At 56.3% G+C, this 16,354-nt stretch overlaps 7 protein-coding genes across 7 annotated transcripts; 3 read left to right on the top strand and 4 right to left on the bottom strand.

Moving 5' to 3' along the window:
- Window positions 1-264: 264 nt before the first annotated feature.
- BDY17DRAFT_167074 (uncharacterized protein) lies at window positions 265-2,499 on the bottom strand. Its single transcript, XM_033729778.1, has 2 exons — window positions 613-2,499; window positions 265-558 (listed from the first exon to the last, which is right to left on the bottom strand). Exons 1-2 carry the CDS (start codon window positions 2,392-2,394, stop codon window positions 343-345), a joined length of 1,998 nt encoding a protein of 665 aa, XP_033589397.1. The 5' UTR covers window positions 2,395-2,499; the 3' UTR covers window positions 265-342.
- A 700-nt stretch (window positions 2,500-3,199) lies between these two features.
- Window positions 3,200-4,494, top strand: BDY17DRAFT_317365 (RNA 3'-terminal phosphate cyclase domain-containing protein; the record flags this gene model as incomplete). Its single annotated transcript, XM_033736092.1, has 2 exons — window positions 3,200-4,383; window positions 4,425-4,494. 2 exons carry the CDS (start codon window positions 3,200-3,202, stop codon window positions 4,492-4,494), a joined length of 1,254 nt encoding a protein of 417 aa, XP_033589396.1.
- A 40-nt stretch (window positions 4,495-4,534) lies between these two features.
- BDY17DRAFT_299228 (uncharacterized protein) lies at window positions 4,535-5,468 on the bottom strand. The gene has a single exon (XM_033733869.1). It carries the CDS (start codon window positions 5,226-5,228, stop codon window positions 4,719-4,721), a length of 510 nt encoding a protein of 169 aa, XP_033589395.1. The 5' UTR covers window positions 5,229-5,468; the 3' UTR covers window positions 4,535-4,718.
- Window positions 5,469-6,344: 876 nt separating this feature from the next.
- On the bottom strand, window positions 6,345-8,130 carry BDY17DRAFT_299226 (uncharacterized protein). The gene is made up of 2 exons (XM_033733868.1): window positions 6,813-8,130; window positions 6,345-6,760 (listed from the first exon to the last, which is right to left on the bottom strand). Exons 1-2 carry the CDS (start codon window positions 7,804-7,806, stop codon window positions 6,528-6,530), a joined length of 1,227 nt encoding a protein of 408 aa, XP_033589394.1. The 5' UTR covers window positions 7,807-8,130; the 3' UTR covers window positions 6,345-6,527.
- Window positions 8,131-9,102: 972 nt separating this feature from the next.
- On the bottom strand, window positions 9,103-10,686 carry BDY17DRAFT_166983 (ras family-domain-containing protein). Its single transcript, XM_033729777.1, has 6 exons — window positions 10,209-10,686; window positions 10,099-10,154; window positions 9,968-10,047; window positions 9,859-9,910; window positions 9,792-9,801; window positions 9,103-9,738 (listed from the first exon to the last, which is right to left on the bottom strand). The coding sequence occupies exons 1-6, from the start codon at window positions 10,229-10,231 to the stop codon at window positions 9,255-9,257; spliced, it is 705 nt and encodes a 234-aa protein (XP_033589393.1). The 5' UTR covers window positions 10,232-10,686; the 3' UTR covers window positions 9,103-9,254.
- Window positions 10,687-11,585: 899 nt separating this feature from the next.
- On the top strand, window positions 11,586-14,792 carry BDY17DRAFT_299218 (uncharacterized protein). Its single transcript, XM_033733867.1, has 2 exons — window positions 11,586-14,426; window positions 14,486-14,792. The coding sequence occupies exons 1-2, from the start codon at window positions 11,658-11,660 to the stop codon at window positions 14,525-14,527; spliced, it is 2,811 nt and encodes a 936-aa protein (XP_033589392.1). The 5' UTR covers window positions 11,586-11,657; the 3' UTR covers window positions 14,528-14,792.
- BDY17DRAFT_281998 (uncharacterized protein) lies at window positions 14,793-16,205 on the top strand. Its single transcript, XM_033732064.1, has 4 exons — window positions 14,793-15,135; window positions 15,185-15,453; window positions 15,512-15,832; window positions 15,924-16,205. The coding sequence occupies exons 1-4, from the start codon at window positions 15,066-15,068 to the stop codon at window positions 16,050-16,052; spliced, it is 789 nt and encodes a 262-aa protein (XP_033589391.1). The 5' UTR covers window positions 14,793-15,065; the 3' UTR covers window positions 16,053-16,205.
- The last annotated feature ends 149 nt before the right edge of the window (window positions 16,206-16,354 follow it).

The raw sequence follows: 16,354 nt of genomic DNA, 5'->3' as shown, positions 1-16,354 counted from the left end.
ACCTGCGGCGCGGCTAGCGTGGAGGCGCATAGCAACAGCCGCCCTCGGCGTCCACGTTGCGCGGGCCGGGCCTTGTGTTTAACGTTAATTGGGGGTGCCAATTCCAGCTTGCAGATATGGCATTCACATCCTCAGTCAAGCAAAGAAAACACGAATGAGAAATACTTCGCACAGTTCAAAACTTAGGAAACGCTACAACCACGCGAATGCAATGCTACTCGGCCGTCTCCGAACCATCATCGCCTTCATCCCTCTAGTCATAATCGTTGCAATCGTAGTGATAATGATAATCGTCATTCGTCGAATGCTGCTCCACACACTTTTTCCATCTCCACCTTCACCTCATCTCCGATACCGCCTGCCGCCATCCCTCTCGATAAACGTATCCCGTTCGTAGAAAGAGTAGCCTCCTCCTCCACTGCCCCGCGGCGGGGGAGGAGCAACAGGCGGCAAGGGGGGAGGGAAAGCTCGGTCCGACTGGTATTGAAGTTCGCGAATACGCTCGTGGCGTTCGCGGCGGATGTCTTCTGTAATTTCCACGAGGCGCACAACATCGTCCTGTGTCCGTCCACGTTAGTCAAGGTGCTTGTCGAGGACGCGGCGTGCACTCACGTATTGCAGATACTCCATGACGTAAAAGTATCCCTCGGACTCCTGGTACTCGTATCCGCGCTCCTTAATCGCCTCCTCAATCACCAGGTCCTTGCTGATCTCCGTCCACTTGCGATCGCGATTGCTGCCGCGGCTCGTCTCTTTCTCGATGCGAGTCTCGGTGACTCTCGTTTCCCTGAAATCGTCTCGGGCGCCTCCGCCACCTCCGTACCCACCTTCGTACACGCGACCGCCGGCGATGAATTGACCTTGTCTGTCGCCATTGTATCTCCCCCACGTGAGTTCTTGTCTTGCACCGCCGATGCCATCCATTGCCACTCTCTCTGTGCCAGGTGGGATATCCGCCAGCCCCCAGTCGCGCGTCGCGCCATTGTACGCTTCGCCAGGATACCCACGAGAAGTAATTCGATTGTTGTAATAATCGGCTTCTGCTGAGATGGTCTCGGATTCATACCGCCTACCGCGACCGCTAGTACTGGCAGAACGACGCAAGTCCGTGGTAGTGCTGCTGACGACTTCGCGGTTGGAAACGGCCCTTTCGCGCTCCTTGCTATCGATGTCGATGTTGATGTTCTCGTCAAAGGGTCTCCCGTTTCTGACGCCTTTCCGTCGGATCGAAATGTCAATGTCTTCGTCCTCTTGCACTGGGGCTGGAGGAGGGGGTGGCAAGGGGTCGGGGATTCGCTCCACGCCATGATCAATGGTGCGGTGGTGCGTGATGACTTCTTGGATGATTGGCGGGCGGAAGATGGCAGGTTCTGGCGGCGGTGGCGGAGAAGGAAGGGGTTCGGGGGACAGACTACGCTCCCTGCGCCTGATGACGATCTCTTCCTTTTCGTAGTCGCGGGGTGGTGGAGACGGAGAAGGCGAAGGAGTGCGATGTTTGCGCACAATCCACTCTTCTCGATCCTTACGAACCAGCGCCCCGCGACTAGAAGAGCGGTGTCGCAACGGAGGTGGACGGTCACTGCGCTCAGTCTCGCGAATGTCAATGTCAATCTTCTCTTTGGTGACTTCTCCACGACTGCGCTCCGTCTCCTTGATGTCGATGTTGATCTTCTCTTCGGTATTGCCTCGACGAGGAGGAGGAGCCCGGGAGCGCTCGCGAATGTGAATGTCTTCTTCCTCGGCAAATTCGGCGCGAGGGGGTGGAGGGATGCGAGATCTGGATCGCTCGCGAATGGTGATTTCCTCCTTGTCGACCACTTCTCTGCGCGGCGCGAGGTGACGTGAGCGAGTGCGATCCTCCTGGAATACGACCTCTTCATCGTTGCGATGCCTCGGTGGGCCGCGGTCTACCTCCTTCTCTTTGATTCGGATGTCAATTTCTTCGTCTCGACGAGGGCGGGGGCGATCTCGGAACACCAATTCGTCCCTCTCATGCTTGGGGCCAGGCGGACCGCGTGAACGCTCACGATGAATCACCTCCTCTCTCTCCACCCGCTCATTCTGCGTATTGGCGCGAGAACGCCCGCCTCCTCTTCTGCCAACATACTCGTCCTCGTCCCGGGTCTCCTCTCTGATCACCAATTGCCCAGCGTTGTCATTCCGACCGTAGTCCTCTCTCAAGAAATCGGGTTGTCGCGGCCCTCGTCTGCCCTGCGAGATGACCGTATCGCTTTCCCTCTCCTTCACCACCGTTTCGTTGCGGCGAGATGGGCCTTGGCCTTCGTATTCGTAGCGAGTCGCGCGGTAGTCGACGTCTTCCCGCTCCGTTCGGCCACCTCGGCGGTAGTAATCGGTTTGACGGTCGTCGTACCGATCGGTCTCCCGCCGAGACATTGTCTGCAGTGGAGGAGAAGAAAGTCGTGTGGGATGAGTAGCGTATGCAGCTAAAGCTGTTGGGAGGAATGAAGGCGAGCAAGAGAGCGTTTCGCGCTGGAGGGAGGGCGGCGGAGTGGCGGAGTGGCAGGGCTGGCAGCTTCCCCAAAGTGCAGTGCGGTGGAATCTTTCGTTGGGCTGACTGCACTTTCCTGATTCGACAGCATGCACTCACCGCCCACGTAAGGAAGGAGCGAGGAGAACAGTGAAACAACAGCCAAAACTCGCGCCAAGCTCGCTCAAATCATGATGCACGAAGGACAGCAGATACGCAGGCAGTCGGAGGAAGAACACGGAGGAAGGTTGGCAGCAGACAAGCTTGCAAAAGGATGAGTGAAGTTGGCGGGGCATTTGTCCATCCAACCACACCGCACTTTTGACTTTGGTGACACCCGCCACACCCATTGAATAATCTCCGCCTCCGCCAGATCGCATCGCAACCCACCAACCACCATTCGATGGAGTCATCTACCAAGCAATGCCCAAACGCTTACCTCTTACACCATGCCGGGTGGACGAAAGAAAAGCTCGCAGGTAACATGACGTCTACTTATCCGCACACTCTTCCCTTTCGATCCTTCTCAATCGATGAGTCGAATCTCATGATGAGCCATAGCACCGCCTCTCTCTCCTCTGTCTACATCTCAAAACCAATCTCCTTCCTTCTCTCACTCTTTCTGCAATCCACAATCTTACAAAAAGAACAATCTCATCCAAAAATCATAAATAACCAACGGAAACTCAGAGCCACACTCACCCACCCACAATGCGCAGACCAGGCAGCACAACCCCCATCATCCTCGACGGCACCACGCTCGAAGGCGGCGGCCAACTAGTCCGCAACGCCCTCTGCCTCTCCGCCCTCACCGGCACCCCGATCGAAATCCACAACGTGCGCGGCAGCCGACACTCCGGCAGCGGCGGGTTGAAAGCGCAGCACCTCGCATGCGCCAACTGGCTGGGGAAAGCGTGTAATGCGCGAATGGAGGGGGCAGAAAGGGGAAGTCGGAAACTCGTGTTCATGCCTGGACGCGGAGAGGGGGGTGGGGAGTCGCATTTGGGGCATGCGCCTGTTTTCACGAAGGTGATGGAGGAGGGGAAGCCGTGGTATGAGTGTGAGTTTGACATTGAGACGGCGGGGAGTACTGGATTGGGGCTGCAGGCTATCCTTCCTTTTATTCTGTTTTCGCATTTACCTTCGGATATTCCTATTCGGTTGACGATGAAGGGCGGGACGAATGTGTCTGCATCGCCCAGTTACGAGTACGTCTCGCAGGTCTTTCTGCCGACGCTGGAGAATATTGGATTCCCGAAGATGACAACAAGATTGAGCAAAAGAGGGTGGTATGCAGGCGGCAACACAATCGGAGAATGGACGCTCGAAATCCCTCCGCGAGAGACCCTCGTCCTACCAGCATTCACTCTCGCCCCCTCGTCAGCCCTGGAGCGATACGAAAAAGACATCAAACACCTCCACGGGACCTTCCTCGGCCCCCAAGCCCGACACAAAGAATTCGTGCGCGACCTCCTCACCACCATCACCCGACACTTCGGCGACTCCTACACGCTAGAAAACAACAACCTCACCATAACATGCGAAGACACCCACGACGCACGCCGCATCTACTTCATCCTCGTGGCAAGCATGCCCTTCACGCCAGACGAAAGGGACACTAGGACCTACAAACTCGCGCGCGACTGGCTGTACGAAGACCGTAGGCAGGCCTTCACTGCTCCGCTGGCCGAGAGGGTCGTCAGCCAGGTTGCAGAGGACGTCAAGAGTGGGGCGTGGGTGGATGGGTGCATGCGGGATCAACTTGTCATTTTCCAAGCGTTGGCGCAGGGAAGAAGCGAAGTGCACCCGGGTGTGGATCAGGATGAGGTGTTGCGGAAAGCTAGTATGCATGCCGAGACGGCGGCGTGGGTTGCGGGGAGGCTGTTGGGCACGAAGTGGGAGGAAGATAGATGTGTTGGTGTTGCGTTTGGAAAAGGGAGGACGGATTCGGCGAATGGGGAGGTGGATCTTGCACGAAGATTGGAGGAGGCGATGGTGTTGAGTGAAAAAGGAAAAGAAGATGCGACATCTTAAAGAGGGAAAAAGATACCATAGCTTCTCAGTCTAATGCGAAACATGACCCAACCCATCCCAGCCGATCATCAAACTCCACAACACAGAAGCAATCACCGCAACGAACCAGCCGAAGCAGCTCTCGAAACCCCAAACCCCATCGCTCAACGCTCGATCGAATAAAGAAACTCAAAGAAGCCCCAACAAACCCAAACGTTCAAGGCAACCCATCAAACATCATCCTCGCATCCACACTCGTCCGCAACCCACTCGGCCTACTCGCCCGCTCGCCCGAAGAAACCGAAGCAATCGAAACCAAGCTCTCGCTCGAACCGTTCTTCTTCTTGTCGCTCAGGCTGAGCCGCGCGAATCCCGCGGCCATGGGCGAGTAAGTTTCCGGCGACGACGTGGCGAATTTGGTCAGGGAGTCGCCGCTTGCGCCGCCCATTGAGGACCCCCGCGGGCTGCGGCCAGCATCCAGACTGGAGCGGGAGGCGAGTGAGGATGATGAAGCGGAGGAGATGGAGGCGGTGGGTGACGTGGCGGGGGATCGGGAGTGAGATGGTCCCGGTGCGGAAGGTTGGCTGCGGTGGTGTCTGGCTGTTCCTGGCGGGACGGAGGAGGCGCGGAGGGGCAGCGTGAACAGGCGGCGGCCTTTGCACGCCGTACAGAGGTTGGAGTTGCTGTGGAGCAGCGGTTTGGAGCAGCGGCAGACTGTCTCTGGCATTGCGGAGGTTTGTTGGGTTGCAAGTGCAGCTAAGGCAAAGGTGGCTCGTCGATGTGTAGTAAAGGAGTGGTTTCACTCCAGGTACTCATAGATGAGAAGAAAGGGCGAGTGGAAGAAGAGTGGCCCATACGAATGCCGCAGCCCTCTAACAAAGGCGCGCGAAATGGCAGACGGCTGGGCGAGGGAGGCAGCACCTTGTAGGTGCGGTGAGACGGTAGTCAGACTGGATGGATGCCGAGCGAGCAGGTGTACGCGGCGTTGCGAGCATGCGGCACTTTTTATATGGCCCCTGGGCTCCTTCGGGTTTGTGCCGAAAAGGCAATGACGTCCCTGCGCTTGTCGTGCCCTGCCCTCCCATACTACCACACCCGACACGGGCGTTCGGCGGGTCTAGGCGTCGCGAAGAGGCGGGCCCCGCCCTGCAGTAGCTGGGTTGGAGGGCCGCGTGGAAAGTCGCAAAGTATCTCCGCGGTATGTGGACGCGGGTATTGCGGTGGTGGGAGGTGCGAGGTGGCGTTCCGGGTCGGATTGAAGCCGGGGGAATTGGACGTCATCGCGGCACATTTCCTCCCCGTCCACGTCGCCCATCGCACGAGGGTGGACTACAAGACAATGCACTCGTAGCAGCGCCCACTGCAACTCGACTGCCAACATTTTCACCTTGGCGTAAGCGAGTGGATACGGAAGAGTTCGCAAGGAGTTGCCCACATGATGGAGCACAGGCAAGGTACGCAAGCAAAACAAGCCTTGTGGCACACCTTGAATAGTGGGGCAAGGGTACGCGAATCGATCTCAGGCGAGGAGGATATATCGGGATGATACGGAGGGTGTGGCCTGGAAGAAGACCCTGAATGTAACCCTGAATGGTTGCAGTCTTTTGTTGTCGCGCTCGCATCATCTCGTGTTGTTCCTCCGTTCCGCCTTAGCCATAGCGGATAGGGCTGTCGACGTATCGCTGTCGATCAGTAGATCAGCACGTGGACACACGGACATCAATAACGATTCCGATCCGCTCCCGCGTGGAAAAGACGGCACTCCTAGCCGTGCTTCCGCCTTGGAAGTGACGTGAGACGAGGACACGGGTCATGGTGGAGACATAGCTGATGATGAGGGTGGGTGTGTACAGTGTTTCATTCGTGGTGTTATCTCATAGCTCCGTCAGATAGGTGTTCACGCCCACCAGCGAGAAGCAAGCGTAAGTTCGTTCGACAATCCCTGTCGTATGCCTTGTTTCCTCCATGCCCCGTCGTCTTTCCAGAAACGCCTTTTCCGCAATGCATGGGAATTGTCCAACCACGTTTATTTTGACTCTGCTGCCTCCAGCTCCACGTATGCAGGCGCATGTTCGTACGCCGGCGGACATTCGGCCTCCGTCTCTTTGGGCATGAGTTTCTCCAGGTCGTCGGACTCGTCGTCTTCACTGCCCTGCCCCCGGAAGGTGCTGTGGTAGACGCAGCCGACCACACGGGCGAACCCGAGGGCGATGTAGCTGATGAGCAGCCCGACAAAGATTCCCGCGAGGATTGGGATGACTGGGGCATGTTAGCATCTTTGCGTGCAGATGATAGATGGTCGTTTACTTACGCGTGGTGATGATGCTGCCAATGGCAACGTGGAGGAAAAAGTGCCCATGTCGTCCATGCTCTTCCGGCGGGCCCCACGGATGCGATCCACCGTGGGGATGGTGGTGATGGTGACGCTCGTGTGGAGACTGTGGAGCAGGGATATGAATGTGTCCCAGAGAAGGAGGAGGTGGAGGATGGTGGTGATGGTGATCGTGGTGGAAAGGATGCGGGTGTGCTTCAACCTTTGACTCTTCAGCCCCGACACTGTGGACTCTTGACTTCCGTCCAGGGCATGCAGGCTTATGCATCGACCCGAGCCGGCTTTTCACAAAGTCGCGCAGGCTACACAGGATGTTTGTGCATGCAGGCGCCGGAGGAGGAGCAGGTGTGTCCAGCTCAGGTACAAAGAAAGACGCCGGATCATCATCCTCGCTAGCGGGCGCGGCCTCGCTGCTCACGTCTAGAATGTACAGCTCGCCATTCTTCATCTGCAGAACCTTGATCATGATGACCGGCATATCAGGCATATCCTGCTCTCCCAGCGCCAAGATTTGGTACTCAAAGGTAGTAGTGAGATCGCCGTCATCCGATGCTGGCTCCGGGTCCGGAAACTTCATGCCCAACGACGTGATTTCGATGGGAAGCTCGGCGCTGGTGGAGTAGGAGATTTGCGTGGCGTGAGGACGTCGAAGGTCATCGAGAGACCTGGCATCCCAGGGATATACGATCTCGCCGGCAATTTCCAGGTGCTGGAGATCTGCGGTGGTGCGGATGTCGATGAGAATTGCGTCGATTGTAGCTTGCATGCGCTGCCAATCGCTAGCGCCATCGATGTCGCTTGCCACGGGAAGAAGGGAGCATGAAGGGCATGGAATGTGGACGAGGTGTTCCCGGGAGAGGGCGGGAGGGAGCAGATCATCGTTGCTGGCTGAGGAGAGTCCTGGCGGTAAGAGGAAGCCCGCGGCCGCCGTAGTCCACACGGCGGCTGCGAGGATGCGCGCAGTCATGCCCATGATGACTGGTGAAGAAGCGATCAAAAGAGGGAAAGGTGAGGTTAGGTTGACATGTGGATGACGGCGGAAGTGGGGAAGAGAGGGCTATAAAGGAAGAGGGCTGTCGGAAGAAAGGATTATGTCAAATAGGCTGCTGCACCGCCCGTGTTCGATCACTCATCCCCCACAGGCACGGAAGGGACGATGGATGGTGCAAGAGGCGCTTGCGTAAGTCTCCGGCCACGCTAGGAGCCAGCCCATTCCTCCCGCCAACCACGAAACTCGCAAACTTTACGTCGCGGCCAATCAGACGCCAAGCTTCGTCGTGTTCCAGCTCCCTCTTCCTCTACCATTCCGCTCCCTGCCTCACCAGCGTAGCACCTCCTCCGCGTTAAGAATATGGCCAAATTAGGGCCCAGACTTCTTCAGTATAGCACGACTCTTTTTGGGCATCTCATATAGTGCAGCGAAACCTCACCTGTCTCGTCAAGTGCTAGCATCGATGACGCCAATGCAGACCATGATGCCGAGGGCCAAGACGACACCATGGGAAACTGCCGAGCTGTCTACTATCTCAGTTTCCTCAGGCTGAAGAGGCTGTGAACGGGAAGGATATTCACGGCTGGAAACTCACGCCCTCCCTCGAGTTTGGTAGACGGGCTGTCTCGTGCCAGACTTCCACATGCCGAAGCCACGCCGCCGCCGAACCATCACGGATGTCAGAAACACATATTTGGCATGGTTCAGGGGAGCATAGGATCAGAAGAGGAACGACCAGCAGCCCATCCTCCCCAATCCAGCAGTTCCAAGGGAAATTCCTCCAACCACGGTACCGCCGCCCACGCAGTCGGATTGAGGCGTTTTTTTCTCACATTTCTCCGACTCCTGGCGTCGCCTGGCCACGTGGGATTTTCGCCGCGCGACCCATTTTCGGCGGACTGTACCGTGTTTCCACCAGGCACCGCTCCGGTGGTTCGTTGCAATTTTTCTACGTTTGCTTGATGGGAATGCCGAGGACCAACCGGCTACATCTCTTCGGTCGGAGGGCAGGGCATGACCGTGAGGCAGTCGAACTGCACGTTGCTTCTTTCACAAGCCAATACATCATCGGTCCACCCTTGGCAGGCCCAGAGACACGAGAACTGTAGACAGCATGTGTCTTTGACTGCGCGATTGGGGTGTAAGGCGTTGCAGATGTCGGCATTCCTCACCACACTTTCGTTGGCGGTATATCTAGCGCCTTTACCATCTTCCGTAGCAAGGCGCCAAAGTACCGGTGGAACAATCACCTCCACCGCACAATGTATACGAGAGTGCGACTCGTAAAGCAGCGATCGCATACGGAGGACGCCACATGTGCCGTTGCATTCCAACCTTCGGGCTGGTATCGCAGCTTCGCAAACACATTTGCCCCAATCGTATAGTAATGAGGTTCTCTTGGTAATAGTGTCATTTTCTCAATACTTGCCTCACAGAATAACACATCGATGCCGGTCTCGGCGCCGCCGATGCGGCTCATAATCATCCTCATCATGATCATACCTATCCCGCGTACGCCTCGACCGTCTCGAATCCCCACCGCCGCCACCACTTCGCCCACGCGACGGCGCCCCCCGCCGCGAAGACGGATACGCCGCCCCCCTCGCCAAATCCCGGCGGATGATCTGACGACACACATCGACAAACGCCTCGGTGACGTTGATCCGGCGGCGCGCACTGGTCTCGTAGTAAGGCACGTTGCCCCAAGCCTGGGAGAGGGCGAAGGCGCGGGAGCGCGAGACGCGGCGGTCGTCTTCGAGGTCGGACTTGTTGCCCACGAGCACGATGGGGACGTGCGGGTCGTTTTTGACGTGCAGGATTTGCTCGCGCAGTTCGGTGAGTTCGTGGAGGGAGGAGAGGGAGGTGATGCTGAAGACGAGGAGGAAGCCTTGGGCCTCGCGCATGTACAGTTCTCTGTGTGGGGTGAGTCTGTGCCATGTTTGGATATGAGAAGGCTGTGTGAATACCTCATCGATGCTGGGGAGGGTCAGCGTTTGTTCGGTCGGATGATAGTAGGGGATGGGAAGAACATACTGAACTGCTCCGTACCCGCCGTGTCCATAATCTCCAGCATGACATGTCTGCCCTATACGTTTGTTCTTCAGCAAGGGATTCTGCCGTCATTCTCACAGCATATGCATACATCAACGTTGATTTGTTTCCGGTAGGAATCCTCAATCGTGGGGTCGTAGCTCTCAATAAAGACGCCTTGCACGAATTGGGCTTGAACGGGTCAGTAAGCAATTGGAAAGAGGATGTCCTGGGTAGATTTACCCGTCAAACAGGATTTGCCCACTCCGCCAGACCCGATGACTGCTATGTTATGTTCTCTGCAGGATGCAAGTCAGACGCCGTGTACAGTCAATGCACGGATCTGGTCGAACCTCTGGTGTCCAGCGCGCGACATGGCACCTTGTTGCCGGTAGATCGAAGGTGAGCTTGCATTTATCGCTCAAGAACTTTTCCGTTCGAAGCCTCGGGGGAGAGTGTGAAGGTCGATGATATGGTTGTTGCTTCGAGTGACGAGTCCGTTTTCCGGGTCCTTGCCTGGAGGCGAATACGAACGTTGCAGCAAACTCGACGAGTAGGATTCCAAAGCACGGCCGCAGTGAACAACACCCGTCTTGGACGAGCTGGTGATACGAGAAAGCGGTGATGGGCGTTGTGGTTGGTTGTGTGTTCCGGTAGTACAGCAGACAAATCACGAGAGTGCTTGGAGCTTATGCGAGAGAGGTGCCGGGCAATGCGTTCATCACTCTACCCTTTCCATGGTTCGTGGGCGGTAGGACGAACCACATGGCAATGCGCCGGCTTTTAAGAAGGGCGCTTTTCTGGGTGCGGCCTGTCGTGCTTGGGGAGGAAAAGTATAATCGTCAATGGCAGGCAAAACTGGCCGCCGCCGCGCTCATTCTCAAAGCAAAGAAATTTTTATGTGGTAGCTCGAAAGGATTCCCTTCCCTAGCGGCCGCGCTGCCGTCGGCGCCACTGCAACACGGGTGAAGGAGAGAGGTCGTTTGGTCGGAAACAGTGCGTGGTTAGCACGCGAACCAACCCCGACCGGAGGCGAAAAGAAATGCGAGGAAGTGGCCAATGGGGTGGTATACGAGTGGCCATTCGTCGGGGAGAGGCCAATGGTGCATGCCCGTTTTTAGACCAGATGCAGCATGCAGCCAGAGCTTCCACTCATGATGCTTGGTTGCTTCTCCTCTCCCGCGCCCCCAGCTCGCCCGTCTACCGGCAGCGGAGGGACGAGCCGGCCGCTCACGAGTCGACCCGGGCGTGCAGCTGATGAAGCGGCGCTTGCGTCGTCATCGAGGGACGTTCGTTGCTCGCCCCCGGTCATACACGCAGCTTCGAGAAGTCGGCATTTGGCGCAAAGAGAGCAGAGGATCGCAATTCAGGCATGTAAACCCACCGGACGAATCGAGCGCCGTTGCTCTCAAGCTTTCCACCGGCGCAGGTACGGAGAGACTTTGGGAGTGAACTGAGTTGGGTCTGGAGATCGAGGGCACGGCGCGGGTGTTTGCATCGCCAGCACATCGAGCAGTCCCAGGACGCAGTGCATTCAACTAGTCCAAGAAGAAACAATGCTGGCCCCGAATCGGGGTGCAATGTCAGATGAAGTCATTGTACAGTATGCAATCGTTGCAGCAGCCTTCCAGCATGCAAGATGCACTCGGGATGTTTCCGCACACACGTGATTGGAAAGTTTAAAGCCACGTCGGGCTTAGGCTGGGGAATTTGAGGATACCTACGCCAGACTCGCGAATCGCCAGCGACAGCAGCATAGTCAGACCGATTCTCTCGCAGCGTGAGGATTCCGTACATCCATCATGCTTGCCAGGCTGCTCATTCTCGCCGTCTCATCCCTCCTCCTTCGACCCGCCCTTGCCGTTTTCGCCGATGAAGCGTGGAACATCGACTATCATTATGCCCTGCTAGGCGAGCCTCAACAAGACACCACCTTCTTCCACCAGCCCTATGCCGGGTCTCGCGCCTCCCTCGTATACACACTCTCCAATAAGGGCGCGCTCGGTGCCGTGAATCCAAGAGATGGATCACTGATTTGGCGACAATTGCTCGCAAGCAATGGCAGCACATCCACCTCGACCTTCCTGAGAGCCGGCGAGAATGCAGATGTTTTGTTCAGCGGCATTGCATCTCAAGCCGCGGCGTGGAGTGCTGGAGATGGGAGACTTGTGTGGGAGGTCAATGTCGCGGGCGATGTGAAAGACGTGGAGATACTGGAGCTGAGTGATGGCTCAGCGACAGCATCCGGCTCGAAAGACGCCCTTGTCCTGTCTGGAAGCGATTCTCACGCTCTGGTGCAGCGGTTGGATGGCGCGACGGGGACAGTAAAATGGCAACACAACTTGGAGAGTGGCGACATTCCTTACCAAGTCTCCGCATCAACGACCCAAGTCTTTGCCATCCTTCTTCACAAGACTATGCTTGGATATTACAAGATCAAAGTGCTATCGTTGGATCCGGTGACCGGACACAAGACGGATGAGTACACGCTGAGCTCGGAGAATGAGCTCACCAGCACCGACGGAATCATTGCTGTCGGCGCCAACTCCGCATCCCCCATCATCGCGTGGACGGATGCAACTCATTCCGTACTGAAGGTCAACATCATTGGCACAAAACAAATTGCCTCCTTCAACATTGAAAAGTCCGGCGAAGAAGCGGTACAGCAAATCCAGATCCACGCACCGCACCACTCCACCGCCCTCGCACACTTCCTCGTCCATTTCCAGACTGCCACGAGTCATTGGGCGGAAGTCTTTCACATCGACCTGAAACGGAATAAGATCGAAAAGGCATACGACCTGCCTAAATTGAGTGGAAAGGGCGCCTTTGCTACAAGCACCTCCGACGCCAACGTCTACTTTACCCGCGTGACAGATGGAGAGGTCATCGCCCTGTCGTCAGCCTCACATGGCGTTCTGGGTAGATGGCCTATTGCCGGCTTCGGGGTCGCTTCAGTGCCTGGCGAAGCCATCGAACCCATTCGAGCAGTATCCGAGTTGTCTATCAAAGGCGACCTTGTATCTGCCATTCGAACTGCCGTGTTACTCTCTACTGGCGACTGGATACTGCTAAGAGAGGGAACTTCAGTGTGGCATCGACCGGAAGGGTTAGCGGGAACCTTCTCTGCAGCATTCTCCGTCCCAGCACCGGTGGAGAGCTTCGTGGAGAAGCTGGAGAAGGAAGCGAGCATCAATCCGGTGCAAGCGTACATCCTTCGAATTAAGCGCCACATCGAAGACTTGCAACACCTGCCTGCTGTGATTGTGACTTTGCCTCAAAGATTCATCAGTGGGTTTCTGGGAACCAGTGCCGATGGCGATATCGGAAGCGACTCGTTTGGTTTCCATAAGATCATCGCGTGTGCCACCGAGGGCGGCCGCCTTATTGCATTGGATGCAGGGGCTCCGGACAGGATTCTATGGAATCGCAAGATTGGAAACGTGGCTTTGACCGAGTCTGCACTGCAGTCCCCGGCGTTGGGTGTTTTCAGCTTGGCAGGAACCCCTGGTATCGGTCCGCAATACTTCAACGCGAGCAGTGGAGCGGTGCTGCCCGGGTTACCCTCGACGTCTCTTGCGAAGGAAGCCGCCGATTCAGACATTTCTCAAGGCATCCAGTTCACCCTGGAAAACGGCGGACTGCAGGCGTACGACACGAACGCACGACAGTCAGCATTGTGGAGTTTCGCACCCATGCCCAACGAACGCATCATTGGGCTAGTCTCTCGACCCGTGAACGACCCCGTTGCCTCTATCGGCAAAGTATTGGGAGATCGAAGGGTGCTCTACAAGTACCTCAATCCCAACCTCGCCCTTCTCACGACCGCAGACGACAAAGCCAAAAGCGTCAACCTCTACCTTCTCGACACCATCAGCGGTTCCATCATGCATTCAAGCTCGCATCAAGGCATCAATCTCGACGATCCAATTTCCTCCACCATGTCTGAGAACTGGTTCGCCTACTCTTTCACATCTGATGCCTCTCCCCTCGCACCCAAAGGCCACTACCTAGTCGTAGGCGAGATGTTCGAATCGCTCGTCCCCAACGACCGTGGCCCCCTCAGCGCCACCACCAACTTCTCCACCCTTGATCTCAACCCCCAACCCTTCACTCTCGTCCACAGCTACCAGATACCCGAAAGCCTCTCCCACCTGACCGTCACCCAAACCCGCCAGGGCATCACATCCCGCGCCCTCCTCGCCGTCCTCGCCGACTCCCACGCCATCATCTCCATCCCATACATGGCTCTCGACCCCCGCCGACCCGTCGACCGCGACGCCACCACCGACGAGCAAATGGAAGGCCTCTTCCGCTACGCGCCCGTGTTAGAATTCGACCCGAAATGGTACCTCAATCACCGGCGTGAAGTGGCGGGTATCAAGCATGTCCTCACCACGCCAGCGCTGATCGAGAGCACGAGCATTGTGTTTGCATATGGGCTGGATGTGTTTGGCACACGGCTGAGCCCGAGTTTCAGCTTTGATATTCTGGGCAAGGATTTCAATAAGTTTCAGATGTTGGCTACTGTGGCGGCGTTGGCGGTGGCGACTGTGGGTGTGGCGCCTTTGGTGAGTGTCACTGCTATTCCTTGGTTACTGGATTTGAGTGGTCGGCTAACTTTGTGCAGGTGATGCGCAAGCAGATCAATATGCGCTGGCAATTTACGTGATGCAGAGCTGGCGGAAGAGTGAAGTCGAGGCATGCATGCAGTCCATGCGATAGTGGTCCGGACGAAAGAAAGACTCTAAGCTCCGGCTCTCCCACCTTGCGTGATGAAGGGCCACCTGAGATCAAGGAGTTGTTACTACACTCGCAGCAGGCCATACCAAATTGGTCGCATTAGGCATAGCGTGTACAGGGAATGCATCACAAGTCAATGTCAGCAGGAGTCTGCGTGTTGCAATCTCCGGCCGCAGTCTATTCCTATTCGGACTCTTTGAGAATAGTGTGTGATCTGTCCCTTCTTCAATCTGCTCTTTTGCATGAAAGATTTCGAGCGGTGTCTGCGTAGTCCCACGCGGAAAGCGATGTGGCACCGGCCGCCGTGATGTCATGACGATATTTGCGTAACTCCGCTGCTAAATCCGCCGTCCTTGCACAACGAGAAACGATCCCAAACATAAAAGAGGACCTCCAACTCATCCCATTGACAAGTGAAAACACACCCATCTCACACCATCGAAGATACCTACCATTCCTCTAAAGCTATGGCCGACCAAGTCAAGTACACGCAAAAGCTGAAGGGCAAGAAGGTGTTGGTGATTGGCGGATCATCAGGTTCGTCGTGTCCACTCATCTCACCTTTCAATATGCTAACGAGCCACAGGCATCGGCTTCAGCGTAGCAGAAGCACTGGTGGAGAATGGCGTGACTGTGATCGTCTCATCGTCCAATCCTTCTCGCGTCGAGCAGACCGTTGCCAAACTCCAAAAGGCGTATCCATCGTCTGCATCCCGTGTGTCAGGGCACGCATGCAACCTCGGCGACGAGGAGAAGCTCGAGGCGAATATCGTGGAGCTGTTGGAGAAGACGGGCAAGTGCGATCACATTGTTCATACGGCGGGAGATTCGTTGGCGCAGATGCCTTTGGCGGAGGTGAGGTGCTCAACTTCCCACGTGACTGAGATTGAATACTGACAATTCACGATTACAGATCGACCTCTCTAAGATCAAGCAGGCAGGCATGGTGCGCTTCTTCTCCACCCTGCTACTGGGCAAGCACGCGCCCAAGTACCTCACCGGCGGGCGCGAGTCCAGCATCATCCTGACGACCGGCGGCGTAAGTGAACGCCCCATCCCGGACTGGGTGGTGGTGAACGGGTACGCCACCGGGCTGCACGGAGTGTGCAGGGGCCTAGCACTGGATCTGAAGCCCATCCGCGTCAACCTTGTGTCGCCTGGCGCGGTGAATACGGAGTTGTGGGCGAATGCGGGCATGTCGGCGGAGCAGGCGAAGGGCATGTTTCAGGCATTTGTGAGTGTTGTCGTGTGTTGCTTTACTCATCACTGTTACTTTACTCATCACTACTGAATGAGGCTGACGTGCGGTGTGTCTATCCGTGTAGGAAAGCAAGATGCCAACGGGCAAGGTTCCCGGGCCGGAAGATCTGGCGGAGGCGTATCTGTATTTGATGAAGGATAACAATATCACGGGGACGGTAATTTCGAGCAACGGTGGGCATTATTTGGTCTAGTTGGAGGTGATTCGACTTTCTTTCGAGATATAGCATGGCAAGGCTGTGTATACGGGATGGATGCAACGTCTCACTGTAGCTACTCCAAGTTGGAATTGAGTATGCTGAAGTTATCTTCATAAATGTACAGATTGATTGACATACATCTGATTGTTTTATCGGCGTAGAGTGAAGCAGTCAAGTGCTGGCGTGAATATGTAGTCACCCAGCCAATGACGTTTCTGCCTCAGGCCATCAGTGGGGTCCCATTGCTCTTCCCCCACACATTTTTGGGCCAGATCGGAGCTCCACCATCACCTCCT

Source organism: Neohortaea acidophila, assembly GCF_010093505.1.
Source record: "Neohortaea acidophila strain CBS 113389 unplaced genomic scaffold BDY17scaffold_6, whole genome shotgun sequence".
Taxonomy (NCBI): Eukaryota; Fungi; Ascomycota; class Dothideomycetes; order Mycosphaerellales; family Teratosphaeriaceae; genus Neohortaea; species Neohortaea acidophila.
This window is presented reverse-complemented; position numbering and strand designations above follow the sequence as displayed.

Bases quoted from the DNA above. Each gene is read 5' to 3' on its own strand.
- BDY17DRAFT_167074 (XM_033729778.1), bottom strand. From the start codon at position 2,394: ATGTCTCGGCGGGAGACCGATCGGTACGACGACCGTCAAACCGATTAC. The intron at 559-612 runs GTGAGTGCACGC...GGACGGACACAG, and splicing joins TCATGGAGTATCTGCAATAC to GACGATGTTGTGCGCCTCGT.
- BDY17DRAFT_299228 (XM_033733869.1), bottom strand. From the start codon at position 5,228: ATGCCAGAGACAGTCTGCCGCTGCTCCAAACCGCTGCTCCACAGCAAC.
- BDY17DRAFT_299226 (XM_033733868.1), bottom strand. From the start codon at position 7,806: ATGGGCATGACTGCGCGCATCCTCGCAGCCGCCGTGTGGACTACGGCG. The intron at 6,761-6,812 runs GTAAGTAAACGA...AACATGCCCCAG, and splicing joins TGGCAGCATCATCACCACGC to TCATCCCAATCCTCGCGGGA.
- BDY17DRAFT_166983 (XM_033729777.1), bottom strand. From the start codon at position 10,231: ATGTCGCGCGCTGGACACCAGAG. The intron at 10,048-10,098 runs GTAAATCTACCC...GACCCGTTCAAG, and splicing joins GGGCAAATCCTGTTTGACGG to CCCAATTCGTGCAAGGCGTC. The intron at 9,911-9,967 runs GTATGCATATGC...ACAAACGTATAG, and splicing joins GGAAACAAATCAACGTTGAT to GGCAGACATGTCATGCTGGA.
- BDY17DRAFT_299218 (XM_033733867.1), top strand. From the start codon at position 11,658: ATGCTTGCCAGGCTGCTCATTCTCGCCGTCTCATCCCTCCTCCTTCGA. The intron at 14,427-14,485 runs GTGAGTGTCACT...AACTTTGTGCAG, and splicing joins CTGTGGGTGTGGCGCCTTTG to GTGATGCGCAAGCAGATCAA.
- BDY17DRAFT_281998 (XM_033732064.1), top strand. From the start codon at position 15,066: ATGGCCGACCAAGTCAAGTACACGCAAAAGCTGAAGGGCAAGAAGGTG. The intron at 15,454-15,511 runs GTGAGGTGCTCA...TCACGATTACAG, and splicing joins CGCAGATGCCTTTGGCGGAG to ATCGACCTCTCTAAGATCAA. The intron at 15,833-15,923 runs GTGAGTGTTGTC...CTATCCGTGTAG, and splicing joins AGGGCATGTTTCAGGCATTT to GAAAGCAAGATGCCAACGGG.